We start from the raw sequence: 26,779 nt of genomic DNA, 5'->3' as shown, positions 1-26,779 counted from the left end.
CTCCAGTAACGCTAGGCTGTTTCTAGCGCGAAACCGTGAGAGGACGTGATTACGAGGTTCTACAACATCGAACAGAATTATTATATCCTCAAACTAAATTCTGGGAGAGCGCCGCTCGAGCTTTATAGCCACCGGTGCCGCCCGAAATGTCAACTATAGCGTCTTCAGATCCGGCGAACTCTTTGTCAGGTCTGTCCGCGCAGCCACTCAGACGGCCGTACAGAACCTAGTATCGCTAATATTCACGCAGCTCCGAAGAAGAAGAGTAACAACAAGAAGAAAAAGAACAAGACAAAAGCCAACGGAGATGCTACCAAACCTCAAGATGTTGGGAAAGAGGCGCCGGTGGATGTCGGCGATGTAGAAGCCGAATTGGACGATTCGGAACAATCAGCCCTGGTACGAGTGACACCTGTTCAATTGCCAAAATATCGAGGGATCAGCACATAATTCTAACAGCCTCAATTAGAACACACCAAACGAACCTCAATTCCCAGAAAACGTACACTCGCAAACAAATGGGCATAAACCCGAAGGTGCAAGTAATGGAGACTCGTCCCAGAATCAAAGAGACAGCGAAGTAAACTCTGAAAAAGTAGCAGAGGGTAACATCAACCGCCACGCATCCGATGCTAGTGTTCGTCTCGAAGCCATGTCGCAAGAGCGTGAAGCCCTGCGAGCAGAAGTCGAGCAGCTACGGAAATCGCTAGAAGATATTCAGGGCAAGCACAATGAGGAACTGCTGTCTATGAAGGATCAATATACGAAAGACGTCACGGCAATCAGGTCACAGCAAGATGATGAGGTATCTGCAATTAAGGAGCAGCATTCGGAAGAGGTGTCAGCCATAAAAGCGGAGTTGGAGGAGAGCGAAACAGCAAAGGAAAATGCGGAAACACAGTATCAACACCTGCTTGGGCGGATCAACACAATCAAAGCAACATTAGGAGAACGCCTGAAAGCGGATAAACTGGAGTTGGCCGAGGCTCAACAACAGATTGAGGACTTGGAATCACAAAACGAATCGTCACAAAAAAGGATAGAAAGTCTTGAGGAAGAATTGAAACGTTTCGAGGCGGAGTCAAATGACTCTTCAAAAGAGCTCTCTACTCTTCGGAACCGTCATAACCTTTCACAGCAGAACTGGCTTAACGAAAGGGAAGATTTGATTCTGCAAAACCGACAATTGAGAGATGAAGCTGAGGCAGCGAAGGAGGCGATGGGAGACTGGGAGGTGGTTGCTATGGAAGAGAGATCAAAGTGGGAAGCCCTGACAGAAAAATTCCGTGACCTGGAAGAGAGTTTTGCATCACAACAGGAGGCTCTCGATGAAGCTGTGCGTGAGAGGGATAGTCGAACGCAATCATTAGATGGCTTACAAAGATCCTTACGAGAAGTCCAAGATGCCCGCAAGCGAGAGCTACGCGAAATGGTGGAATCGTACGAACAACAAGTGGCAAGCTTAAAAAAGTTTGTCCAAGAATCCGATGCTAGGGCTGGGGAAGCCGAACGAGACAGAACTTCGTTGCAAACAGAGCTGGACAGGCTGACTCCGTTTGAAAAAGAAGTGAAGGAAAAGAACCTGTTGATAGGAAAGCTACGACATGAAGCCATTGTGTTGAACGATCACCTGACGAAAGCGTTGCGGTTTCTGAAAAAGGCAAAGCCAGAGGACAATGTCGATAGGTATTTGAATCTTTGCAAAATATAGTAACGCACTAATTATTCGCAGGCAAATTGTCACAAATCATTTTCTGCATTTCCTGGCCCTAGATCGAACCGATCCTAAAAAGTTTCAGATTTTACAGTTAATAGCCTCGCTTCTGAATTGGAGCGAGGAGCAAAAGGAGCAAGCAGGTCTTGCAAGACCTGGTGCTGCAAGCGGCAGTCTTCGTCTTCCAATCTCACCATTTCACCGCACGCCAAGTACACCTTCGTTGTCTTCTGAGTTCTTTACCGAACCCTCAGGAACTAGCGCTAGAGAAAAGGAATCCCTTGCGGATTTGTGGACGGGGTTTCTGGAAAGGAGTGCAGAGGAAGGGTCTACGACAGCAGGGAGTAGAAGTGGAAGTGTGAGCAGCAGCGCAAGACCTGATACTAGGGGAGGAATGTAAATATTTGCATGCAATATTTACATGTGGAAAGACTAGACTTCTGTATTATAATATCCGGCATTCATTGCGACCGGCGTCATGGGGTGTTCAATATTTGGGAGTCATCTGGCTAGATGCAGAATGAGGCATACTGCATGCATATGTTGTCCTGTACTCCTATGCGACCGAGGTCTCAGACCTCCTTCCTATCACGTTAAAGTGATTTCTGCCCCTCATGAAGAGCCGGTGATAAATGATGATGAAACCCCCATAAAAGAGTGAAGTGTTATCTTTGCTGCAGTTCGCAAAAGCCACCAGCTGAATGTCAGCTTGGAGCAGAAATCCACATATAGAATCATAAATCCCCGTAGTATATTTTGTTGCATATCGTAGTGCCACCAACATTTCCGTCTCACTTTATCATAATATCAGGGCTTAACAAGTACTCTGTCACTCTGTCAATAAAATGAAAGCCGAGCCATCGAGTTGCCGAAAGATGCAGGCTGGCACTCAAAGGTCAGAGCAAGCCCTTTACGGTAAACTTTCATATATTTGAGAATTGCTAAATAGGATATGCTTAAGTCCGAACCACTATCAAAGTACAGCCAGCTAAAATTCATCTAAAAAGAAGAACCCCCCAAACACCAAATTCCAGGGAGAATACCAACCACACTGATTGGCTGTTCAACCAGCCACAGCAGCAGTAATAATAATCGTCAAAATGACCGCTAGAATCAAAAGCAAGCAGCAGGCTTTACTCCTAGCATTCTTCTGGTATCTCGCGGCACTCCTCAATTCTACGTCAGCGCCCCTTGTATCGGTTCTCGTGCTCTCCACGTTATTCGCAACAGTATCCAGCATCTCTCCTTGCTCGCTGACTATGTGAGCTACATCTCTGAATAGTTCGTTTAACTCTGTGACACCTTGCTCGATATTGCGGATCTCAGCTTCGCGCTCTACAATCAGAGAGTCTTGGAAGTCGACCTCGTCTTGTGATGCTAAACGCAAAGTTTCTTGCGCTTGAATTTGATATGATGGAGATGACTCTGAATTCGGAGATTGCGCTTCTTCGAGCGCGAGTTTCGCGGAGGAGTTAGTCGACCGCTGCTTTTCCAGAGCTTGTCGTTGTACGGATTGGAATTCGGTTAGGTTCGATTGAAACTCTCGGGCGAGTTTCTGCTGCGTATATTTTTGCGATGGCTATACAAATCAGCTGGATTCTTTAGACGGACAAGCAGTCACATACGCTAACATCTTCCCATGACTGTATCTTCTTAACACCTTCCCCGATCTCTTTGAACGCATCTTTGGAATCTTCCAATAGATCATGGACCCTTTCCCGTACCCTCTCTGTGTCTCTGCGTGTACCAAGTAACGCTATCTCGTTCTGAAGCCTCGAAATATTCCCAGTTAATGTGAAAAGTTTGGTCATGAGCGCTTGCGATAGTTGTTGGAACTCTGGATCATCCGCATACTGAGGATCGTCCTCTCTTCGCATCGTGGTGGGCTGCGACTCCAACGACGATAACTGATCGAAAGACATGACTGAAAGATGGCAGAGCGAGTGCGATAATAGCGACGAGCGATTCCCGAAAAGAAGGGTTCTATATGTACAAATGTGTTGCCTACTGGGAAGCTCGTGTTTTGGGGAAGACTGACGTACCCGCCTCCTGCGGGATCCAGACCGCGGCTCGCACAGGTCCGCCCCGCTCCGGCCGGGAAGTCTGGGCATCTGTTGCTCTCGCGTCCACAAGCTTTCGTGTATTTATTTTGTCAACACCATCATATAATCTGTTGCGCTGAAAGGCCACAAACGACATGGAAGTGCAACCTGTCACTTGAGCTCTTAGCATTTTAGGCAGGCTCTTATATCAGTCATTACCACTCAAACAGGCCCTGTGGACCTTCACCGCAATCATCATGCCGCCGAAGCTTCGAATTCGTCCCTACAAGGACTTTCTCACACCTGCAATGCATAGGAGATTTGCTACCGGATCTGCGACTCTTTTTCTACTGTGTTATTTGGAGGCGATTTGGATCGGAGAATGGAATTCTTGTGGGTGTGAAGCTCTTGAAATAGATATCGAAAGCTAATGCGACCTACCTAGTTTTCTGGACATGGTTCCCATTTGGTAGAGCTGCCATTCGCACCGGGCTACTCTTCTTATCATCCTTTATTATTTTTGTCCTTCGCGTGGCCCAGCTCCACGTAGGAAAGAGGACCTCGGTTTCTGGATGGGATACATTTCGAAAACACGCGCTAGGATTCGACGTAGTTCGAACTGTGGGATATTATGTTCTTTCGGCATACTTATTCAGTGAAATATACGTATGGTCTGCTTCAAAAGAGGCAGATCTTAATCGTATAAAGCTCATTCCAAGAACCGACCGCCCGATGCTGAATGAGCGGCCAATATACCTGACGAGCTTTTTCTTTTTCCTGGCATTGTTCCAGTCGGCTTGTCACCTATTTTACGATTATGATCGGCTGGACATGCCAGTCACGAAGACAAAACCATTGGGATCCCCGAATCAGTTGTCGCATATCATTGTCCCTCCATCAACGCAAATGAAGTCGGAATTTCCGGCTCTCATGGCGAAGTGCCTAAAACGATCTCTCATTGTGTCACTCGCGTCACCATTTATCTACTCAATAACTTGGTTCTATCCATGGTCCATTCGAAAGTTCTCGTGGAGCTTCACACGAGCTTGGGCTAAAATATTCTGGAACTTGCCCAAATCAGGCTCGCTGCCTAGCATTGCTCCCTACCACTGGACTGTCATCTTAAAATCCATCAGTTCGGGGTTTTTGTTATTGATGCTATGGGAGGTTGGAAACGCGGCTTTTTCCACGCATGTTGCTCAAGAGCCTCTCAAAAATGAACGGCCCATTACGTATGAGTCTCGAGACCCTAACGGAAGTCTGCTGACTGGTCTGACGGGCAAGAGGTTGCAAACAAGGGTAAGCTCATCTAGTGCTTAGAATCTGTGGTTTTACTGATATTTTGCAGGCGTTTGCTTTCTGGGAACTCGTATACATTGCGCAACGGTTTGAAGGTCGGCGAAGGAATATCTTTGAAGACATTGACAGAGCTGGGGGTTCCACATGGTCCCAACTCCTTGCTATTTGCCTCGACGTCGTCAATGGAATGGAGGCGAGGATTACCAGTTTTCAAAACCCTCAATTGCCCGTTTCCCAAGCTACAGCGAAGAGCCTCGGCAATCGGGATCCTGCACTACCACCATCCCCAGAACTTCTGCCACGTATCGCTCAACCAGTAGGAGATGGAATCAATGCGTCGGGGGATATCTTCACCAACCCTCCCCCAGAGAAAGGGAAAAGTCGGCGCGCTGCCGTAGCCATGGGACGTTTCGTAAAAGGACATGGCCAGTCACCCCCCGAGAGCATCAGTTCAAGGTCCAAGTCTTTGTTGTCAAAGGCGGAAGAGACAGTTCTCAACCAGCAGCAGCAGCAGTCGCTCTCACAGCAAGGCATTACAGGGTTGTTTAGAAAACAGTTTATACAAATCCTAGAAAGTCCCCTTGGATGGCCTTTCAGGCAAGAGTACAGAAGAAGGCTCAACTTAACAGTCCTCGGGGCCCCATACGGCGATGTAGGGATAATAGTAGATGCTATTGATTCCTTGACAAGATTTGCTGTGGGAAGTCTGACAGAGGATAAGTTTGGGAACGTCCAGAAGGACGTTAAAACCATTATGCTTTCCTTTACGTCAGTCATTGTTAAGCTGGAAAGCTTTCGGAGGGACATTGGAATACATTGGACAGATGTCCAACGTAAACAAGAATGCCCAGAAGTTGACACCATCCTGGCGGCTTTACGAGGTGCCTTGAATGCGCTAATCGACGCATTTGAGGAATATGCTACAGATCTGAAAATAAGTAGAACCGAAATGAGGATGGCCAAGGAGGCTGCTGCTGCTCCTAATGCTCCAGAGATGATGGGCGTGAATAGAACAGCCTAGCGTGGAGCACAAAATAACTTGTATAAAAGATTTTCAGAAGGCTTGCTTGGTTTGGAAGCAGTCGTGCTCATACCGCTTTCCACGGTTGTGAAACCACATCGTGCTAGTCGCGTACAATTGGAAGTTGTTAAGAGGAGAATTTAACGCATCTCACAAATGCAATGTTAATGTAGACGGCCACTCTACTGCACAGGCCAGCGAAGTCCCGAGGTCGTCTTGGGTGTGAGTTCGGATGCATAGCGGAAGGTCATTGCGAGCTCGGAGCGTAGCCTCTGTTCCACAAAACGTCACTACCGAGGGGTACTCGAGTACTGTAATCAAATCAAAACCCGAAATTCACCCATGCATGTATGGGACCTCCGTCGTATTTACATCATCCGTTCGTTGTCTCGCGTTTCTTTCTTTCAATTGCTTTTGTTTATTTTTCGATTGCATTTTTTGGGACATTAAGCTCTTGCATTGTGATTGAGCAACTGAAGCTGTCTGTGTTGAGAACTGGTTCTCAAGAATGGCTTCATCAGCAGCTCTCACTGCTTCTGCAGCTCTGAAGTCGCGGGTCCGTCGGCCTTCAATGCTCAACAAACTCGCCCACGCGGAGGACCTTGTTTCGCATTTTCCTAATGGCGCGTATGTCGGTTGGTCGGGCTTCACTGGTGTTGGATATCCTAAGTATGTCTTGCATCCGTCCATAATTGGAAATTAGATCATATCAGAAGCATTGTACTGACTATATTATCACAGGAAGATCCCGACGATGCTGGCGAACCACGTTGAGAAAAACAATCTGCAAGGCCAATTGAAATACTCACTGTTCGTCGGTGCTTCGTCTGGTGCGGAGACTGAGAATCGATGGGCGGATTTAAATATGATCGAGAGGCGGAGTCCACATCAAGTTGGAAAGGCGATTGCGAAGGGCATCAATAACGGCAACATCAAATTTTTCGATAAACATCTCAGCATGTTCCCGGTAGATCTGGTTTATGTCAGTCTGTCCCTCTATCATTCCAGGAAGTCTTAAGGACAAGCTACATGTCGGCAATTTTCAATGCTTAAGCAATTGCTAATTAAATTCTAGGGTTTCTACACAAAGGATAGACCGAACAAGAAGCTGGATGTTGTCATCGTCGAGGCAACCGCGATTACAGAGGATGGTGGGATTGTGCCTGGCGCGTCTGTGGGAGCGTCCCCCGAGTTGATTCAGATGGCTGACAAGGTAAGAGAACTTGAGCACTATGAGTAGAAAAAACTGACAAGGTACAGATTATTGTTGAAGTAAATACCTCTATGCCATCATTTGAAGGTCTTCATGATATCACAATGACCGAACTTCCTCCGCGCCGGAAGCCTTACTTGATCATGGCTCCTGAAGATCGGATCGGCACGACGTCAATTCCAGTTGACCCAGAGAAAATCGTTGCTATCATCGAATCCGATTACCAGGATCAGACTCAGCCAAATTCTGCAGAAGACGATACATCTCGAGCTATCGCCGGTCACTTGATCGAATTTCTAGAGCATGAAGTCAAGCATGACCGCTTGCCACCAAACTTGTTGCCAATACAGTCGGGCATTGGCAATATTGCGAACGCTGTTATCGGCGGACTTGCCACTTCCAAGTTCCAGAATCTGAAAGTATGGACAGAAGTATTGCAAGACACATTCTTAGATCTTTTCGACTCTGGCAAGCTCGATTTCGCAACTGCAACATCTATTCGTTTCTCTCCTGAGGGGTTCAAACGTTTTTACGACGGATGGGAACAATATTATAACAAGCTCCTCCTGCGATCTCAGCAAGTTTCCAATTCGCCAGAAATTATCCGCCGACTAGGTGTTATTGGTATGAATACACCAGTCGAAGTCGACATTTACGCCCATGCGAACTCAACCTGTGTCATGGGTTCTCGAATGTTGAATGGTCTTGGTGGTTCAGCCGATTTCTTGAGATCTTCAAAGTACAGCATCATGCATACACCATCCACACGACCATCCAAGACTGATCCCCATGGAGTATCATGCATCGTACCGATGTGTACGCATATCGACCAAACAGAACACGATCTCGACGTGATTGTCACCGAGCAAGGACTTGCGGATGTACGCGGCCTAAGTCCTAAAGAGCGAGCTAGAGTCATCATCGACAAATGTGCCCACCCAGAATACAGACCTATGCTTCAGGATTACTTTGCAAAAGCAGAATTCGAATGTATGAGACGGGGTTGGGGCCATGAGCCACATTTACTGTGGAATAGTTTCGATATGCATAAGGCTCTAGATCTGGAGGGGAGTATGAAAAAGCTTAAGACTTGGGGTTAAAGGTTTTTAAAATAACAGTTGCTGGGCAAAATAGCGGTGTTCCCGTTTTGTAATTGAAACAATGATACACAACACAGTCCCAAATCTAGGACTGCCAGGTACCTCTCTGAATTTCTTGCAAGCCCACCAGCAGAAGTCTGTGCACTTGTCGAGAGTGTCGACACTCACTTCACCATAGTACAATATGGCTCCTCTCGACAGGTAATTTTAGCTACATTCAACCTGAAAAAAACAAAAGTAAAAGGTTAGTAGCTCAATTTTCTTGCGGCTACTGCTCTCCTATTTATGAGTTATAGAAAGAATCAAGGGAATCGGCCTGCGTAATCAGACATTGAGAACTTAAACATTGTAAATAATACAGACTTCTGCTGGTCAGCCCGTTGGACCGTTCTAGGTCATGAACGTTCTCACTAACTTGGGTGGGTATATCCTGAAGGCTCGTGATTACGAACCCCGATTCTACACGTTATGGATGATTTGTTTTGTTGTTTCATGCTCGCAATAATCTGCAGATACACAACTCTTAGAGAACAAAATAAAGGTGGCCTCCTATTCCAGCCTGCTTCGACCACTTGAAAAGCAGTACACAACGACTTGAGGTATGGGGGTATGTGAATATATCTCTGCAACGTTTTGACTAGATCGAAAGGGCTGTAGCAGGATACGAAGCCCTTAGTCGCCCATAACTCCAATTTTTATGCAGTGGCCCGAACTTCTCTAATGTGGGACTTGCAAAAGTTTGTCCTACAAAAGGAACTTGGACAAGTTTTTAGCTAGGTTCTTGTTGATTCTTTGAGTAAAGATGTACTTGTAGGTCTATATCTGTGTAATCTTGGTTAGATTGACAGCTGGTAGACTGGCAGAAGTGACTAAGCTCAACGTGATAGTTTAAGATACTACTTGATTTTGATCCGCTAGTCCTACGCTATCATACATTTGATAGTAAACTAAAATAAACAAATGTCATGTAGGCATGATGTTGCATTTCTAGGGCAGTAGAGCAGCCTTCTCGAAATCCAAATCCAATGTATTCCGACGACAACTGTGAGCTTTAAAACACCTCAATCGAGCTACCTCGTTTCTTTGTTTTTATCACTTCATGTTCAATCAAACAATAGAGCTATTCGTCCACCCGACCTCGCAAATACAAACCAAGCCAAAAACCTAGTCTCCGCGTATATATATTGCATTTTATCCTAGTGTTTTCCCCTTGGCTGACTGTCCCACCTCAAGATCCCAACCACAAGAGAAGCCAAATTTCCCAGATTCGCACATCGATGTCGTTAATCGTGCCTTATTCCATCCTTGTGCACTCCCCGAATCTAGGTACACAAGGTGCTTACGTCGTACATGCAAAGATGATCAGCGAAGATCCAAGATCTACCAACATGTACTCCCTCTCCAAGGCTCCAAGCGAGCTGCAGAATGATCGGAGACGCTGCATATCGCTAACCCTAGCCGTTCCCAGACGACATTGTTGAAAAGCAAAACATGCTGAAGGACTTGGTTAGCATCAAGACAGAGCATGTAATACGAAGCAGACAAAAGAAAGCAGGATCTTCATAGGTTGTAGAAGACATGTACACGTAATGGTGTAATCTAATGATTCACGAAATATGTTTCACCAAGCCAAAATCTTAAAAAAAAGCATTAAAAACTCATAATGATCAATGTACAGTTTATAGAATCTCGTCTCTTGGCCCCTGAATCGTATCCCTCTCAGCCTAACCCATCCACAAGCTTTTAGGCCAGACAAATAACAACTGCCTCCGGCCGCAACTCTCATCGATATGCAACCCCCCAAGTGATACGAAAAGCAAAAAGACAGTATTATGCTAGCCTGTATCCGCCCCTTTTGTCTGTTCCTCAAAAAATACCAAGGAACGACAGAACAAAAACGCTCAAATGCTCGTATTCCATCCATGATAAGCTTCGTTTCGCACAGGGAGAGTCGTAGTATAGGGAAACCAAATGGAAACCTCGCATATTAGGTCTAATGTGATTGATAAAGCAAGAAAAACGCCAACGTCCCAATGCTCTACAACAACATACGAAGGAGACCTCCAACGACAGAAAGACCCACGGCGGCAGAGTTAACACCGTATGATGCAGCGGCAGCCTTTGAGGTGCCGCTGGCAGCAGCGCCAGTTCCGGTAGCGGTTCCGGATCCGGTAGCAGATCCGACACCACTCTTGGCGTCAGCAGTGGTGATGCAGGTGTATTTACCGCGGATGACCTGGGAGTTGGACTTGGCAGCAGACAGAGAATCAAAGAGAGAGCAGTCAATCTGCTGTTGGGATTGAACGTTGAAGCCACCGGCGACAAGGGTTAGGTCAGGAATTGTAGGTCTACCGTGAATGTTAGTTCTGCTTCGAGCGGGTTGAAAGACGCAGGTACTTACGTTGTGAAGTTACCAGAGAGATCAATGGCGCCTCCAACAGTTGAAAGAGCTGGGAGATCAATTGCGCCCAAGTTGGTGTTGTTGGCGATCTGGGCAGCACCTGCAACGCTCTTTAACATTGGGAAAGAGATGTTGGCGAGCTTGGAGTTGGCAACAATTGCAATACCACCTCCGTTAGCACCCTGTGTGGTACCTCCGACGGATGTCAAGTTAGGAGCTGAAAGACTCTCAAAGTTGCAACCGTAGAATCCAATAGCCCCGCTGACGCTGGACAAAGATGGGATAAGAACGAGCGAAGCATTTCGGAAAGTGGCATTTCCAACAGTTCTGAGGTTAGGCAAGGTGACTTGCAGAGCCTGTCCGTTGGAGTCAATGGTCAATTGGGTGGTGACGTTGGTGATTTGAGTGTCGAACTTCTGGAGACGGTTGTTGTTGTTGATGTCCAGGCTGGCAACACTCATGAAATTGAAGCCGTTAAGAGTTGTGAGGAAAGTGTTTGTGATCACAACAGTCGTTGCCTTGGAGATGATAGCTGGGAAGGTGAACGAGGACAATGCCTGGAGAGCACTGAACTTGATGTTTTTGGCAGATGTCAGCTCTGTGAAGGACAGGGTAGACATCAGAGTCAAGTTTGTGAGGGTGAAATCGGTGTTGATCGTCTCGATTGTTGTGCTTCCCAAACTGGTCAATCCACCAGCGTTCTCGCAAATCACGCTGCCGACGGTCGTAGGACCATCAAGACTGAGGACATTTGCGGCATTTGGTCCAACAACGATGGTACCGGGAACGGATGTGCAGCTTGCAAGAGGAGACGCGTCTGCCTGGGAGTTGATGGTGATTGTAGGCTGAGAGCAGAAGGTGGCAGTTTGTGCTGCAAGGGCAACGAGTTAGTGAAATGTCTTTTTAGTTGCCAGAACCGCCCGACGAAGCCGGATTAACAGTTGTGAGACCGTGAGGGTAGAGTTTGATGTAGATGAATCTTCGGGCACTTACCAGCTGCAACACCGACGATGGCCAGAGCCGGGAGAATGTTTTGGGCGAACATTTTGTATGATTATTATGTAGCTTTACGATCTCAGTCAGCGGATGTTCAATTGAAGTATTAGTCGACGGAGGCCAGCCAGATCGATGGACAGAGATGATAGCAAGAGGACGGATGTTGTCGAGAGAAGATGGATGTGGATGTGTGTCGCAAGTGGGTTGATTGTTTGTTTGAAGAAAGCGGAGTTGCGAGGGATTCGGATGAAACTGGGTGTTTTGGTCTGACGGGTAATAATCCTCTCTCTTCTGCCTTCCCCAGGAGCAACAGACTTTTCGACGATTGACGGTGCAGATGACGCTCTGTGGTCTGCAGGGCAGGCGCTCTCGAGGTAGTTGTGTTTCGATGGATTCCAGAGGGCCATGATTGAGGCGGAGTTGCGAATTGATGAAGAGTGACGGCGCAGAGCAGAGCCAGGAGCACAGAAAAGTCAAACCACGTACCTTTTTGTTGTTTTTATGGCACGAAAACAGAAGATATTCCCGTGTAAATTAACTTTCTCAAATCTTCGAAGAAATAGAATTCGGACCTTAACGACAGTGGTGAAGTTGAGAAGGGAACGCACTCGAAGAACCAAGGAGCTTTTCGAAGGTTTCAAATATGAGTGGCTTTGCGGACAACCAAGATTCAATCAAGAGAAATCGTGGAAGGATCACAGCGGACACACTGTTATAAGGGGGTACGCGGTTGGGAGGTCCAAGGGTTGTGGCGGGTACCGCAGAGTCGCCTAGGCCGGATGGGGGTTGGCGGGAAGATTTGATCGAGCTACCTGGGATCCACCTGCACCGGGGAGGCGACTTGAGACGTGGAGTCAATAATAGGAAATCCGGGAGCTGCGAGCCAGCCAGAATTCACCACGAACCAACAGAATAGGCGCTTCCGAGAAGATATGTTGAACTATTATCTTTGAGGGCAATTAAATCACATTTTGCATGTATTATCCATTCTTTCTCGTGAATCATCCCGTGAGCCATCCCCTCACAAACCGTCGACCAAATGCTGCTGTTTGCTGCCCACAATCAAGCTAGCTTCCTTGCAAAGATGCACTACCCGGCCACCAAGAGCGTCGACAGCAGGGACGACAACAAGTCAACTCTACGGTAGCCGCCAGCACCCGTTCGCCGGAAAATGTCTTTTAACATGAATTGTGGGTACCACCGAAATGAAATACTTCTCCTGCCCTGCTTATCTTCCAAGGTCATCATAACCACGCCCAAAATGGATCAACTCATCACAATTGCGATATGCAGCAGAAAGGCGTTCAAAAGGTCTGGTCAACATTCAAGATGCAACACCAAAGTTCGACAATTCAGCTTGATACGGTATGTGCTATTTGTGCTAAAACACCTCTCCCGTAGAGTCGCGTCTCTCGGCAGCTCAACCATTCTTCCATCCGCCCAATCAATATCTCCCAATAAGGTAGCTCGACACCCTTCGGCACGAACGGGGACTATTATGGGCAGTACAAACTGTACTACAAAGTCCTCACAGCAACCGCACAACCGCACTACGAACAGGATACTTCAAAGTACTATCCCCCCAAAGAACACTCTCGCCTTTATATGCCGTCCATTCTTGGCTACTTGTATGCCACGTTATAAAGCTGCGTTGTGTTCACATAGGGATTCCGTACAACTGTGAGATGGGAGAGACGCGTAACAGCACATACATACTTCATACGAATTCAAGAACAGTCTCAATTCGGCAAAGTGACACGCTACATCTGGTAAATGCTCTTGTCTCTGTATGGTTTCCAGAATCGGAGTGGTTGCAGAAAAAGGATGCATCACGCCGGCTGGTCCAAAGCATACGAATTCACTACAAATGTGATTCGTGGACAGAATTCGATATCTTTATAGTGGTCGTCAAAAGTCTCTCGCCTATGCAACTGCTCACGCAATCTTCTGCGGTCTTTTGTGGTCCCAATCTAGCTGAACACCATACAACCGTGGCGAAAGAGTGGCTCAAGAGATTGGCGTGGTCGACGGGTGGCATGAAGACTCATTTGTCCACGCCAGCCCAGACTAACAATCTTTCGAAGAACTAGTTGATGCGTCCGTTAGTCCTGCGATTTCCATTGGTCTAGATGACCAAAAGAAACTCCAAATTCTGCTTCAAGACGACGTAGCTCTCCAACCTCCTCAGAGTCCAACGACTCGAAAGTGCGAGATGTATCCAGTCTCCCCTCTTATCGCGGGGTTCTACTGTAAATCTTTTTGATGGCTCGTATCCGTGGCTTCGTATCGGCCGGTTAGGTACCTTTGTACGCACCATCATACCATACACCACAGGTGCCGGCGAATTATTGCCATGCAATAGATGGCCAGCGCAAGACCGTCGCGTCCCTTCGTCTAGAAGTAGATGTACTAGTGGTGTAGTTGCAACCAAAGTTCCTGCATTGACCCGGATTCCTGCCTCCTCTAAAGGTCATTTGTCACATGCCCATGAAGACCAACATGGCATTTGTCAAATGGAGGTACGGATGGAATGTACTACAGTATGTACCTTCCCTCTTTCGGATACGTGGGGAAAATTCCGAAACGGTTTCATACCATAACTTCGCATGGTTTGAGGTTGTGATATCTTGATCCCCCACTTCTCCATCGAGGTAAACATCATGAATTTGGTTAAAATCTCACGTGTTCAGGATTATTGTCATCCGAAAGTCTTAGAACATGTTGATGTCAACTCCTCCAAAATCGATCCAAATAGCCGTGAGATGATGACCTGCGGATTTTACCCCCTGAAACTCGCTTCGCTATCGACATTACACAAATTTAGAAATCCATTCACGCAACGCCAACCACAGGGATGTTTAAGCATGTAATGTCCCGGCTTGGTCAGTTCTCCAGACTTTTCAGCTTCGGCTGTTCTCAGGGTCGTGCAATAATTAACAAGTTGTCAAGTTCTGCCTTGGAATTGACAACTGACCAAAGCAGCTTCTCATGTACGTCATTCTCAAAATACTCAGGGGCGATTTGTTGAATATTAAAGTTCTGTTATCTGAAGCAGTCTTCATCTCGCTGTGGGTAAAATGAGTGGACAACCGAAACACGATATTTCTGCCTTCAAGTTGACGAAATGTTATGTATTTTGTTAATTCTTTTCAGTGATCAGACGCTTTTATACTCTACTCGAATTATGTTAGGAATTCAATGAACTTACCCTTTATAAATATGCTTCATATTAACAAGAATAGTCATGAAGTGCTACTGTTTACCTTGCCCTCTGCGAATCCTAGGTATTTGACTACTAGATGTGTAGATGAGGCAAAAAGTTGAGCATAATTGACAGACATGCAAGCTGCCTTCGGGGAAGACTAGCCAACTTCTCATATAGTTGGCGGCTCAGCAGAATGTCGTCCATCGGCTCCGCTGTGGTTTTCTTTCCTATCGTGTTGTCGCTGGGATCATCTCCATCTACCTTTTCATTTGCAAGCAAAGCAACGCACTACAGCGTACAGATATTGTCAAGTTTGATTGATGACTTTTCACTAACGTAAGTTTATGGCATGGAAAGTCTCTCGACTATACTCACATTAGATAGTGTGTGAAAATGGGACACGATGAGTTCCAGCTGCCTGCTTCTTCTAAGAAACAACGTGGTCCTCCTTAGTCTTGTACACGAGCTCAACGAAGACTCGTCGCTGATATGCACGGCTTAGGTGTATCATCTTAGGTACAGGCTCTTGGTGATGAAAATGCTCAAGAAGATACGGTTTGACGATTCTCGGTATACCATTTCATAGATGAGTTGAGCGTAAGTTGTGTTTTTTTATCATGAACAAAGGCTTGTAGAGCAGTGTCAATCGCCTCTTCAAATGATAACCCGGAACCATCAGTATCAGCTACCGAAGCTGCTACGGTTCTGAGAAACACCCATACAGACTCATGAGCCCATTTGAAGGACAGAGCTATATTCAGTATCTCTTTATAGACCTCGACTACATCTTGATTACCTATCTCGGGCTTCCTGGGAATGTCGAGACAATACAACAGGAATGAGAATCCAGAAGTATCACTTGGATGTCTCAAGCACCAATCTTGAACGACAGGTAATAACCCAAGCTTAAACACTTGTGTTGAAGCGAACTTATCGACGAGCCAGCGCATATGTGACCAAGCGTAATAATTACTGGGATGTCTCTCTGCCGCTATGAGAACGATTTTTTCAAAGTGGCCTTTCACATCAACCTCAAATTTTGCACGTCGGTATTGCTGTACTAGCCATCGTCGATGACTCCATAAGTTTGGTGATTTGGTGTGTCTATGCAACCGAGCTGTAAGGTAGGTGTCCACGAATTGCAACTCCCTACTCAAAACCTCACCAAACCTCTCACCCTTCTCATGGTACAGGATGTAAGACTTCCTGAAATTCGCTGCGGTAAGATGTTCCGGATCCATCAACAGCATTACTGCAGTAGCATCCCGCAATTGACCTCTCTTCTCTTCTGAGCACTTCCGAAACAGCTTTGAGAATATCTGGCGGGCGACAACAAATGCTTGAACGAGCTTGGCCTTTGGAATAGCGAGGTAGTTTTCCTCAAGTAGATAAGTTTCGCCTGAAGGTATGGGATGCGCTTTTCCCAGAAGCTCTATTTCCAAGGGTAAGTCGCGTGGTGTACATAATACAGCGACGATTTGGTCGTAGATTTCTACTGGTAGAGAATCTTGCACTGACACGCTTGTCTCCGGGTCCAGTGCTCTTGACATTTCGAAGCTGGTGACAAAAAGGTGTTCAACGTGGACAAGCATAAAACAATTCAAAGTGGTAGTGAACTCTCATGAGCACATGAGGCTGAAAGAGTTCGGGGTTGATCATGGATGACGCACGGGCCAACTCCCTCCTCCGTCACCAGGGTTTGAAGCCACAATTCGTGGAATCCCGAGACTTTCTTCAACACCATGACCGCGAAGCCTCGTCTGCGCTTTTACTTTCCCTCTGTTTCTTCTGCCGCACGCTCTCGGTGTTGAAGTCAAGACAAGTACGCCATACCGCAAATACTAGTCGCCCAAAATGCCCTCGCTTTTGGTGATTGTCTTCGTTCTTCAACTTACCATACATCTTGTGAACACATTCGGGGTTGAAACGATAAATAACGTTGTAAGTATATCGGGCCGCGAAATCCTATTGTCCATATGCTGCTCTTAGTTCTCTTTTTTGTGTCTTCAGACCAACTTGTACTATTCCCCTTGAATACCAGCTAACAAGGCATTCAGCTATGGCATCTATACAACATGCTTCCTGTGCCGACCTCGCAATCGGCGAACAAATTACGAGTGCTGAAGAAAGAGTACAACACTGTGCGGATGCAGATGAACGCTACCAGTTCTCAGGACGAGTTTGCGAAGTGGGCGAAGCTACGGAGGAAGAGCGATAAATTAGGGGAGGAGATTGAGGGGTGTAGTAAGTCTCTCGATTCTTCATATTCGGCGACAAAATTGCATTTTGCTGTGCAGGCAAATATGGGTACTAGTCTACGAAAGTATCATGCTGATTATTCCTCGAGAAAACACCCTCGACTCTACCCGCGCGAATTTCAACAAGATAGTCGGTGGCCTACGTTGGCTCGGCCTCAACGGCTTCCGCATGCTCCTCCAGTTCTGGTTCCAGAAGCAGCCGATGTTCTGGATTCCCCAGGGCTGGGCTCCTTATTACGCAGAGTGGTTGCTAAGTTTTCCGCGAGCACCAGTGGGTAGTGTTAGTGTACAGAGTTGGAGTATTGCTTGTTTGGCGGTCATACAATTGGTCTCAGATGCCGTTGTTGCAGCGGTAGCGTTGGCTGCTACTCCGAGGAGTGCGGGTGTCAAACAGAGGGAGGCTATGAAGGTCCCTGGGGAGAAGACTACACCAGCTCAAGAAGGCAAGGCGCCGGAGAAGAAGGAGTTGTAGATTTCACAGTGGGACAAGGTTTATAGTTAATATATATGGTCTCACAGGTAATACATATATTCAAAGCAAGGAGTTCCTCTAAATAAAGAGCTTCCATGCTCACATGGCATATTCAATCATCATATTGGGACTTCACAGCGCGATTACAGTATCATATTATGTCTCTCACGAATTAAAGACGCAAAATTCCCCATCGCTTTTTATGGCTAGGACATTGCAACACGAGTGAGATGACTCTTGGCAGAGTACTTTGGCTTGTTCTGGGCATACTTTTTGACTCTGAGAGATCATTGGAGAAAAGATCGATAGAGCTTCGAAAGTGCCACTTGGTATAAGGAGGAAAGAGGTGCGAAAATTGATACTATTACCCCAGAGGCATTGATTAATTATGGTCTGTATTTGCCGTAAACTGCGAACGAGCTGTCAGGTTGCACAATTTCGTAAGATTCTTCAAGGATTACATTTGGTTGCTGTAGAGGTGGAAGCTGCAGAAAATTGAAATAAATGGAAGGCGGGAGCTCCAAGGCTATTCCATATCGAGCAGAGAATTCGGCTCGGCAAGCGGTGAAAAGCGGCAGTACGTCACTTCAGCATCGTGAACGTGTCTCCAACAAAATAAGATCCCGCCCATGAATGCGCGTTCACATATGCTGTTGCTGCTAACATGGCCATCATTACGTGGGGAACGTAAGTATACTCAATCTACAGACACTATCAATTCAAATATAACCGAAACTGACTCTGATCAGCATAAAGTCCCTTTCGCTGTTCTTCGGGCCCATATTCCTTCCAAAAGCAATAGGTTACTACCGGTCCCAACGCGCAGCTGCGAATATACCTGGGGTATCGGTCCGCCCTGTTCCCACGAACGTCTCGCGAGCACTCCTTATACTCTTCGTGGCCGCCTCTGTGTTTTTAATACGGACGCTTCCACCATTCTCTCCAGAGAACATCTTCAGTCTTACCTCCTCACGTCTTCAAATTCCGGTCGATGTTCTCTTCACTCGTCTCAACACCCTTCGTCCCAAGGGTCTCACACCTAGCGACAATATCCTCCGAACCAAGATCATATCCTTAGAATCGAGATTGCTATTCTTCCAATACGGCCCTGAAGTCTTGACAGACTGCCCCTTCTGCTCTGCCGATGACCCAAAGAGTTACCTTTACTACTTCCTTCCCGCCCTTCTGGCCCCCCACATCCTGAACCTCCTAATAATTGGCGGCGTAACCAGCGGTCTTGCGATTGGGAAAGAAGGGGCGGTATGGCGAAGGACCGGCACTCTTGCAGCGGGTATGGCGATGGGCCTTGACCTCTGGGTCACCGCAACCTACAACCATCAGGACAACGCCCGAGTTACAAGACTTGAAGAGATTGATACGTTTTTCTGGAAGATGCGTGTATACCGCTATCTCGTTCTCGCAGTCATAGACGGCTTATTAGGTTGGATGATGTATCTCTCCTCTACGAACCGAGCGTTTATCACGGCGCCTGCAGCTGCTGAACGGATTGAATTCTCTACACGCGTTCTTGATAATGTCAGGACCAAGATGTCGGCTGTCGGAATAATAAGGAATACTGTTGCTAGAGATGAACCACTGCGAGAGAAAACGAGGCAATACTGGATCCAGGAGGGACAGCTGATGGGCACCTTGATGGAAGAGAGAGAGGTATTAGACAGTGTTAGTAGTGCGTTGGAGAATCGAATTAATATTGGGAACATTGAGAGGGATGCAGAGACGTATGCCAGCAATGTCTTTGGTCCTCTCCAGAACGGGGCCTGATTTGGACTTTGTATATTTGGAATTCTACAGGAGTTTGGCGATATATATATTAGACATATAGGAAGGAATTGAAACTTGAACTTGAACAATCAACGCTATATTCTGTAGTCAGTCCAATATGCAAATTTTCGTTTGAAACATTATACATTCGCAGCTTCAACAGGCTGTCATGAGAGGCTATCAACCGGTTTCAGGAAAATCTGTATTTCAAAATGCATTAGGAATCTTCATAATCTTTTGATATTCTTCTCTACCAGAATTATAGGCCATCTTAACATAGGGTATCACTCATAACTCATCCTTGTCCCCCTCGCCATCCTCCTCGTCATCATCCCGACCACCTCCACCACCCTCATCATCATCCTCACTCTCATCACTGGTTCCACTACCCTCACTGTCTCCCTCACTGCCCGGATCATAATCCTCCTCTTCCTCGTCCTCTTCATCAACAGCCTGTTGTTCCGCCTCATTAGCCGCTCTCTCCAACTCCCCACCCTCTTCGTTTCCAATCACATTACCATCCTCATCCTTGACTACATTAACGTTAAGTCTCTTGGCCTTCCTCTGTTCCGCCATACTCTTGTCCTGTAACCCGTGTCTCTTTACAAAAGTATCTATACCACCAAAATCTTCCTGATCTAGCATACTGAATTCGAACTCCTCCGTTTCATCACTGACAGTCCCGTTGGAGGCCGTTGACATGTCTACTTCAATGCTTAGATTGAAAGTACGCTGAAGAACGCTTGTGTAACTGACAGCCGCTATTCGTTCGTGTGGGAGAAACTGCAAGGGTTTCTTGAACGCCCATAGAATTCCGTTTGGTAAGAAAAACAGATATCCATCTTTGGACCCACGAAATGCTTTCACAAAAACAGCTTTCTCATTTGGCCGGTGTGCTTGTCTGATTTCTGAGGCAAAGAGTTTGGGATCTGCCTGTACGATTTTGAGATTTGATCTTCCGGCTGTCTTTAGACGGGCTGCTAGGGCCCAATCGAAGAGGGTTTTGAGATCATCGGACACGTTTGCTGCCGCAGTTGCTTCGGAGCCGCTTATTACACCAGGTTTGGGAGGAGTTTCGGGAACCGTAAACACGAGGGGTTCGGAGGATGGTGGTGGACCGGAATTCTTGGAAGGGACAATGTTGGTGTTTTTAGGGAAGAAAATGTAGTTGTGTTGCTTTTGGGTCTTTTCGGGGACGGGTAGGCAGAATGCGTATTCTAGACATCGTGTAAGTAATTGTGTTTGGTTTGAAGCTAAGTTTGAACATACCAATGTCTTTCCACGCATAGCTTATACCTGCTACGGGTTCTGGGGAGTCGGGAAGTCGAGCGTAGAGATGTGTAGATGTGAAGCATAATGTATACTTCTTTCGCTGGGGTATAACAATCGATATGTCTTTAACTTCGAGCAAAATTTTATCGCTACTACTTGCAGCGGGCTCATTTGTCGCGCCATTTTTGTTTATGCCATTCGCAGGACGTGAGGGCACGGGTTCGTCTAGTCGTCTTTTCTTCGACGCTGGCTCTGAATGATCTGGTAGGATTTTGCAGACGTGGACTGAAATCTGATTGAAAAGTTCAATGTAATTATCTCCAACTAGTTAAAATAATACTGTTAGCTTTTTCTCAGAAACTTGTGCTAAGGTAAATTGAGGAAAGCAATGGAAGAGCAAACGCATCAATTATGGCACGAGGCTATGAGATATAACGTACCTGCAGCGAGTTTGATGGCATTCTGTAGATCAGGGCGACCTTCAAAAGCCTTTTCCAGACTGGCTCCATCTAATTTTGAGCCCATTTCATGGATTTGTATTTCGAATGTAGGCGTTGACTTCATGTAGGAAGGAGACGCGATGCCAACGCGCTTGGAACCGCATGATGTCAGCCTCGGTCTGGCTATCTATTTTTTGACAATCTCCTAAACAACACAAATTTCCAGCATTATTCACAACAATGTATTTCGGGCTCAGAAAGATCACATATTATGACTATATCCTGAAACAGAACTCTGAGTAATCGTTTTCTTTTAATTTACCCAAGAAAAATCTTTGCACAGGCGGTGGAGAGAGATTCGTTCTTAACCACACTACAAATCTCTGCATCCCCTGTGTTGATTCTGCCTCTTCTTTTCGTTTGAAGAAGATGCTTGGTTATGTTCTCTATTATCTAATCACCTAGTTCAAATTTAAGAATTCGATTCATATCTCATATAAGCCAACTGGCTAAAAATGAAGACTAGAGGAAGACTTCCAGCTTCGTTAGGTGATCTAGCCTATATCCAAGACAAAGCAAATAGACGTTGATTGAACATGAGGTGCATTACACAGTAGCTGTGAGCACCAAGTTACTTACTGTACGTATAGCTCTGCGCCTGATCAAGAACATCTTCCCGCATTTCATCATTTCCACCCCTCACTGAAAACTCGAGGCATGTCATTGATTGCCTTCTCATCCCTCGGTCGTTTAGTCATGTGAAAAGTTAACCTTGATAAATCTCAAGATCGGTTTGATTTATCTGATCCGGGTATAATGTATCTAATTTCAATGTTCAATAAGACACTTGCGAAGAATCGGAGTGCTCAACCTCTCTAGGAATCAATTCGAAGATATGTTTATCACCTAAACAAAGACTTCGACTTAGAGGTAGCGGTTCCTTGGGTGGGTGACCCAGATTGAAGACTGGAATGTGATGATTAGCTTAGGAACCACCATTTCTGGTAAAGTCAAGCCAAGGATGCTCCTTCAGCTCTTTCGCTATGGCTCTGTCTTCTGGAAGCCAGCACAACATCCTCTTCATAAAGCTTAAGAAGAGGGTCTTGTCATCATTTATCACACATTCTGGAGCTATATCTGCAAGATTCCGCGCAGCAATTAAGTCATGGCCCATAAACTCGCCTATCAAAACGATAGTTAGCCCCAAAATTCGGAGAGTACTTGATAGAACTCACGTTCTTTGGTGAAAAACGGACCTCCAAAGAAGTCTGCAGCATTGTTGCATAATTTCCCTTCAGGGTTGCGGGCTTCGGGGCTCCATCTCCAATGCCGCATATTTCTTTCGCGTTCGATCAGTACTTTGGGTACAGGTCCGAGCAGATCTATCATCTCTCCTAGATGATGCTGTGCACTGTACTTATGATTCTTGCCGTCCTGGTGGTCTTGAAATAGTTGCTGGCCAGCAAGCAAGTCCCAGACCTAAAACGAGAAATTAGCTGTCTCGCTTGGATGAAGGGTCGGCACAAGTAGTCGTAATAAATTCCAGTGTTCCAAAATTCCAGATATCAGCGCTATACGACCATCCAGTGCCAAGTAGGATATCTGGGGCATGGCAATGGTCTGGTTGAATAGGATTGATGCGTGGTTCTAACTGATCTCCCCATTCTGCCAGCCCAAAGTCCGTGATTTTTGGGGACATCTTTCTCAATGCAGGCTTGCCATCAAACGGTCCAAAATCGTTGTGGCAGAGATATACTGTTCTTCCTGATAGTACTTTCCGCGACATAAGATTTTCAAGTTGTCCATGGACGAAGCTGTCAATAACTGATGGATCCTCGAAGGTAACCAGGATGTTATCCAACTTCAAGTCTAGAAAGGAATCAGCAACTCTCAAACAAGAACGATTCGCGTACGCAGACCGGTATGTATGATATTGCATTCGGAATGCAGATAATCAATGCCTTCTAGCAATATACACAGATATGCCTTGGTGATGGGTAGGAATGGCTGGGTCACTTTGTCCGCACCGAATCGTCGTCTGAATAACCACAGTGGTTCTCTCATTGGATCAAAAACCAAACATAGATGCGAGCCGTTTGGTGAAGCAACTTCGAAACTATCGACAGCGGTCCTGACGATACTACGTCCTCTGTGACATAATTCAGAGCCTGCTATGTGGTGGGACACCTTCAACTCATGCCTGGCAGCTTTTCTGCTCGCATATTTACAGCCATTGATCTTGATGGCTACATAGCGACTTGACAGGCTGAAGTTACGTTGGTAAGATGTCCGAGTAACAGAGAATTCGTTGAGAGGGCTTGGTTACCCACCAGTATCCTGCGCAAGCCAAACAGTTGAAGAAGTTCCCCAGCCAATCTTGGCTTTTAAAGTATATCTATGGTCCAGTATGTCTCCTACATTGGGGTGAAAGAAGGTACGAGGATCGTAATTCGGTATCGTTTCTTCGTCAATGGGGATTTCCAGGGGGAGTGATGCAGGCGTTTTGTAGCTCCGTATCAGAGATCGTTGTCGCTGAGTGATGCTGCGACACATAAGAGAGGTTGCTGGGGGAAATGCGCGTGAAGGAATAGCAGTCACCAGCCAGTGAGTTTGAGAAGCTACAGAGGCCGAGCATCGAAACATATCCTCCTCGTATGTCCTCCAGACATGACAATTTCGACCTTTCCAAACGAAATCCTAAGCTCAGAGTGACATAGAGTTAATGACGATTCCAATGATATTTGGACTGCCTTGTTAGTATCAGAATTGAAGTGTCGAAAAGGCCTAAAAGGGGAAGCCTCAACTCTTCCGACGTTTTGCCGCTCTGCCTCTTCGGACTAAGTATTTTCACCCCCCTATGAACCTTCTAAACAACAAAATATCGATAATCAAGTGCGTAGTTGATGTTCACATCAGAAACTAACTATCTTACTAAACTCCAAACTGTCGTCGATAGATTCTTGCCGCTCGGGCTGAATTGTTGAGGTTGTCAACCTGCCACTTAATCGTTTGATATCCGAGATCGCCTGACGTATGTGTTACTCGATTAATGCTATACAGTCTCATTTTCTAACGTCAGAATTTCAAGTGAACAGATTGATGAAACAGTCAATGGCTACCGCAGATGGACAAAGGAACTCTCAAGGCGAAAACCGCTAGAAGTGGTACGGTAGCAAAACCATCATTGAAATGTCCTTTCCTTCTGTTTCACGACATTTCGACACCGGACATGCGAAAAAAGGTTACAGATTGAAACGAAACGCTGTGATGACCATGGATACCTCAATTTCCTTTGATAGTCATGGCCAGGTCGCTTGTGCAAAAACACGATCTTGTACAGAATTGGAAACTCGAAGCTATGATTGATAATTTGATACTCACTTAGGCAAGCGTCGAGATGAGTATTTTAAATTGTATCAGTAGTCTACTGAGTATACTTTTGCCGCTGCTTTATTCCACTACTTTCCTTGCCTTTTCTCGGTTTTGTAAAAGGCACAATTTCTCAGAGGAGCTCTGCTCTCCCAAAGAAATCTATATCCCACCTTTGAGCTCCCATGTCATCTCAATTGAAGCTCCAAACCACTCACATCCATTTCCAATCACCAAATCATCTCCACATGTCAATCACAACAATCCCCCACAAAAGCTGCAGGAACGCTCTCATCCCACCCTTGTTCATCACATCATCACCTTTTCGCTATCCTTGATCAGAATCCTCAGCTTGCAGATGCAGATCCCCTGCCCCCAGGCACAGAAAAAGACTGCAAAGGTTCTAGACTTTCTGGAAAGCTGGGTACTGGGTAAGCAAGGTGGGTATCAATCGGGCAGTTTATTTTGACGTCGCTTGCGTCCGGGCAAGCTCGAAGGTCGTTGCGTGGGTGTTCTTTCTTTGTATTTCTATGGATTTCAACACCCCAGATTAATTATTTATTGGTTCAATTCCTTCAGTTGCTAATTGCTTTCACTTTCACATCTGCTTCTGGTGACGTAGAGCAGATACCGCAGCTGAAGATCTTTAGATTCTGAACCGCATCAGTGTACAGCAGACTAAAGGTGTATTTCTCTTCGGTGACCGCACTATCCTATTATTTTTATTCTACTTCAAAGAATTAAATTCATTCAAGCCCTCCCGCATCATTACCCCTCAATCTTTCTCTTGGCCAGGATGCTGTAATGTTTAGAAAGAATAAACTTTACACCCGGATGTCACAACACTACATACCGGCATCGACTACCACTCTAGTCCAACGTCTTCTCACAAAACAAGACATTCATCCCCACTTTTCCTGTCGGTCTTCTTCCAGAGTGAAACATCAATATACTTTCCGTTTTACTGCAAGACGTAAGTGCTTGCATTGAATAGGCGGGTGCGTTGATGAGAGCAACGGGCTGTAGGACATCTTAAAAGTATAGTACATTATCCCCGAACATGACATTTCACCTTTTGCATATTCGTAAGGATGGGCTATCGAATTTTATCAGATGTTCTAGATGTCTAGATCGTCAGTTTTCTGACATTGGGACCGATAATGGCATTTCGATCTCGCTACTGAAGTCGGAACCTTCGGGTGGTCGATCTGGATACACTTGTCTTGTCTAGTGACAAAGACGTCCACAAACGCTTAATTTGGGATTTTTATTGTGCTAGAAAATGGCATTTGAAAACGCCGTTTGCGTTGGTTCTAATGTTAAAATACTAACCTATATCAGATACCGAAGGAATATTCGATTCTCGTGCATCAAGTCTGGTTCATATTTTTTAAAATCCCGCTTTCGATGTCATAGTAATTGCAAGCTTCTAACTAAATCAGGAACCAAACACTCCCGTTCCTTGCAGACACAGGAAGTGATGTAACTGCTTAACAAATGAAGACGGGAGAAATATGCAACACTCCAAATCGCGTGCGGAGTTTTCTATCCCAACTCACCAATTGCTTAGCGAAGATATATCTTTAATGACTCTTCCAAATCGAGGTATTCAATATCATCTCTACCCACAGGACAAAAATGCAAGGTACGTCCAAATCCACCACAACAAACCCGGCATTCCCTCCCCATCATATGCAATCGTCTCAATTCACACAACACAATTAACTTCATCTCAACTCTATCTCAACACCACCTAATCCGTCAATATGTACCACAAACCAATATACCAAGCGGAGAACCTCATTAATCCTGTAGATTCCCAAAGTAAAGATATGTCGGTAATGAAAGCGCCTACCACCATCGCTACTACGCTAGAGAGGGGAAACGGTTATGTCGTGTTACTGATGATGAACCCTTGATTTTTTGAATTTTATATTAAATGCATGACCTTGAAGGTACAAAGGTGTTTATTAGATTGAATACTACCTTAAAGAGGAGAAACGGGTATGTAGTGGCACCATACTGGGAATTGATGAGATTAGATTTGGAGATTTGATGAGGTTGGAAAGATTGATGTTGGGCAAGAGGGGAAGGTTTTGGTGGGAAGTGAGAGGGGATGTGTGATTGGTGGAAGGAAGCGAAGTGTATACTTTGATGGACAGCGGGAATCTGCAATTGACTGTTCATACAGCGCG

The 26,779-nt window shown here is 45.9% G+C and overlaps 10 protein-coding genes across 10 annotated transcripts; 5 read left to right on the top strand and 5 right to left on the bottom strand.

The window, feature by feature from the left end:
- Positions 1 to 146: 146 nt before the first annotated feature.
- GLAREA_08988 (uncharacterized protein) lies at positions 147 to 2,114 on the top strand (the record flags this gene model as incomplete). The annotated part of the gene is made up of 4 exons (XM_008077949.1): positions 147 to 189; positions 251 to 399; positions 470 to 1,686; positions 1,733 to 2,114. The coding sequence occupies 4 exons, from the start codon at positions 147 to 149 to the stop codon at positions 2,112 to 2,114; spliced, it is 1,791 nt and encodes a 596-aa protein (XP_008076140.1).
- A 663-nt stretch (positions 2,115 to 2,777) lies between these two features.
- Positions 2,778 to 3,636, bottom strand: GLAREA_08987 (t-snare protein; the record flags this gene model as incomplete). The annotated part of the gene is made up of 2 exons (XM_008077948.1): positions 2,778 to 3,293; positions 3,340 to 3,636. The coding sequence occupies 2 exons, from the start codon at positions 3,634 to 3,636 to the stop codon at positions 2,778 to 2,780; spliced, it is 813 nt and encodes a 270-aa protein (XP_008076139.1).
- A 377-nt stretch (positions 3,637 to 4,013) lies between these two features.
- On the top strand, positions 4,014 to 6,076 carry GLAREA_08986 (nuclear envelope protein; the record flags this gene model as incomplete). The annotated part of the gene is made up of 3 exons (XM_008077947.1): positions 4,014 to 4,149; positions 4,202 to 5,055; positions 5,105 to 6,076. The coding sequence occupies 3 exons, from the start codon at positions 4,014 to 4,016 to the stop codon at positions 6,074 to 6,076; spliced, it is 1,962 nt and encodes a 653-aa protein (XP_008076138.1).
- A 508-nt stretch (positions 6,077 to 6,584) lies between these two features.
- GLAREA_08985 (NagB/RpiA/CoA transferase-like protein) lies at positions 6,585 to 8,389 on the top strand (the record flags this gene model as incomplete). The annotated part of the gene is made up of 4 exons (XM_008077946.1): positions 6,585 to 6,745; positions 6,818 to 7,058; positions 7,152 to 7,289; positions 7,337 to 8,389. The coding sequence occupies 4 exons, from the start codon at positions 6,585 to 6,587 to the stop codon at positions 8,387 to 8,389; spliced, it is 1,593 nt and encodes a 530-aa protein (XP_008076137.1).
- A 2,038-nt stretch (positions 8,390 to 10,427) lies between these two features.
- Positions 10,428 to 11,835, bottom strand: GLAREA_08984 (L; the record flags this gene model as incomplete). Its single annotated transcript, XM_008077945.1, has 3 exons — positions 10,428 to 10,737; positions 10,791 to 11,661; positions 11,784 to 11,835. The coding sequence occupies 3 exons, from the start codon at positions 11,833 to 11,835 to the stop codon at positions 10,428 to 10,430; spliced, it is 1,233 nt and encodes a 410-aa protein (XP_008076136.1).
- A 3,698-nt stretch (positions 11,836 to 15,533) lies between these two features.
- On the bottom strand, positions 15,534 to 16,541 carry GLAREA_08983 (Protein prenylyltransferase; the record flags this gene model as incomplete). Its single annotated transcript, XM_008077944.1, has 1 exon — positions 15,534 to 16,541. The coding sequence occupies one exon, from the start codon at positions 16,539 to 16,541 to the stop codon at positions 15,534 to 15,536; it is 1,008 nt and encodes a 335-aa protein (XP_008076135.1).
- Positions 16,542 to 16,845: 304 nt separating this feature from the next.
- Positions 16,846 to 17,721, top strand: GLAREA_08982 (Protein get1; the record flags this gene model as incomplete). Its single annotated transcript, XM_008077943.1, has 3 exons — positions 16,846 to 16,932; positions 17,049 to 17,235; positions 17,339 to 17,721. The coding sequence occupies 3 exons, from the start codon at positions 16,846 to 16,848 to the stop codon at positions 17,719 to 17,721; spliced, it is 657 nt and encodes a 218-aa protein (XP_008076134.1).
- Positions 17,722 to 18,385: 664 nt separating this feature from the next.
- On the top strand, positions 18,386 to 19,503 carry GLAREA_08981 (uncharacterized protein; the record flags this gene model as incomplete). Its single annotated transcript, XM_008077942.1, has 2 exons — positions 18,386 to 18,408; positions 18,471 to 19,503. 2 exons carry the CDS (start codon positions 18,386 to 18,388, stop codon positions 19,501 to 19,503), a joined length of 1,056 nt encoding a protein of 351 aa, XP_008076133.1.
- Positions 19,504 to 19,791: 288 nt separating this feature from the next.
- On the bottom strand, positions 19,792 to 21,300 carry GLAREA_08980 (PH; the record flags this gene model as incomplete). The annotated part of the gene is made up of 3 exons (XM_008077941.1): positions 19,792 to 20,720; positions 20,773 to 21,099; positions 21,216 to 21,300. The coding sequence occupies 3 exons, from the start codon at positions 21,298 to 21,300 to the stop codon at positions 19,792 to 19,794; spliced, it is 1,341 nt and encodes a 446-aa protein (XP_008076132.1).
- A 900-nt stretch (positions 21,301 to 22,200) lies between these two features.
- On the bottom strand, positions 22,201 to 23,768 carry GLAREA_08979 (Protein kinase-like (PK-like); the record flags this gene model as incomplete). The annotated part of the gene is made up of 5 exons (XM_008077940.1): positions 22,201 to 22,397; positions 22,451 to 22,694; positions 22,972 to 23,084; positions 23,192 to 23,481; positions 23,542 to 23,768. The coding sequence occupies 5 exons, from the start codon at positions 23,766 to 23,768 to the stop codon at positions 22,201 to 22,203; spliced, it is 1,071 nt and encodes a 356-aa protein (XP_008076131.1).
- Positions 23,769 to 26,779: the final 3,011 nt, after the last annotated feature.

Source organism: Glarea lozoyensis (genome assembly GCF_000409485.1).
Source record: "Glarea lozoyensis ATCC 20868 chromosome Unknown GLAREA1, whole genome shotgun sequence".
NCBI lineage: Eukaryota > Fungi > Ascomycota > Leotiomycetes > Helotiales > Helotiaceae > Glarea > Glarea lozoyensis.
The sequence above is the reverse complement of the archived record's forward strand: the minus strand, read 5'-3'. Positions and strand labels throughout refer to the sequence as shown.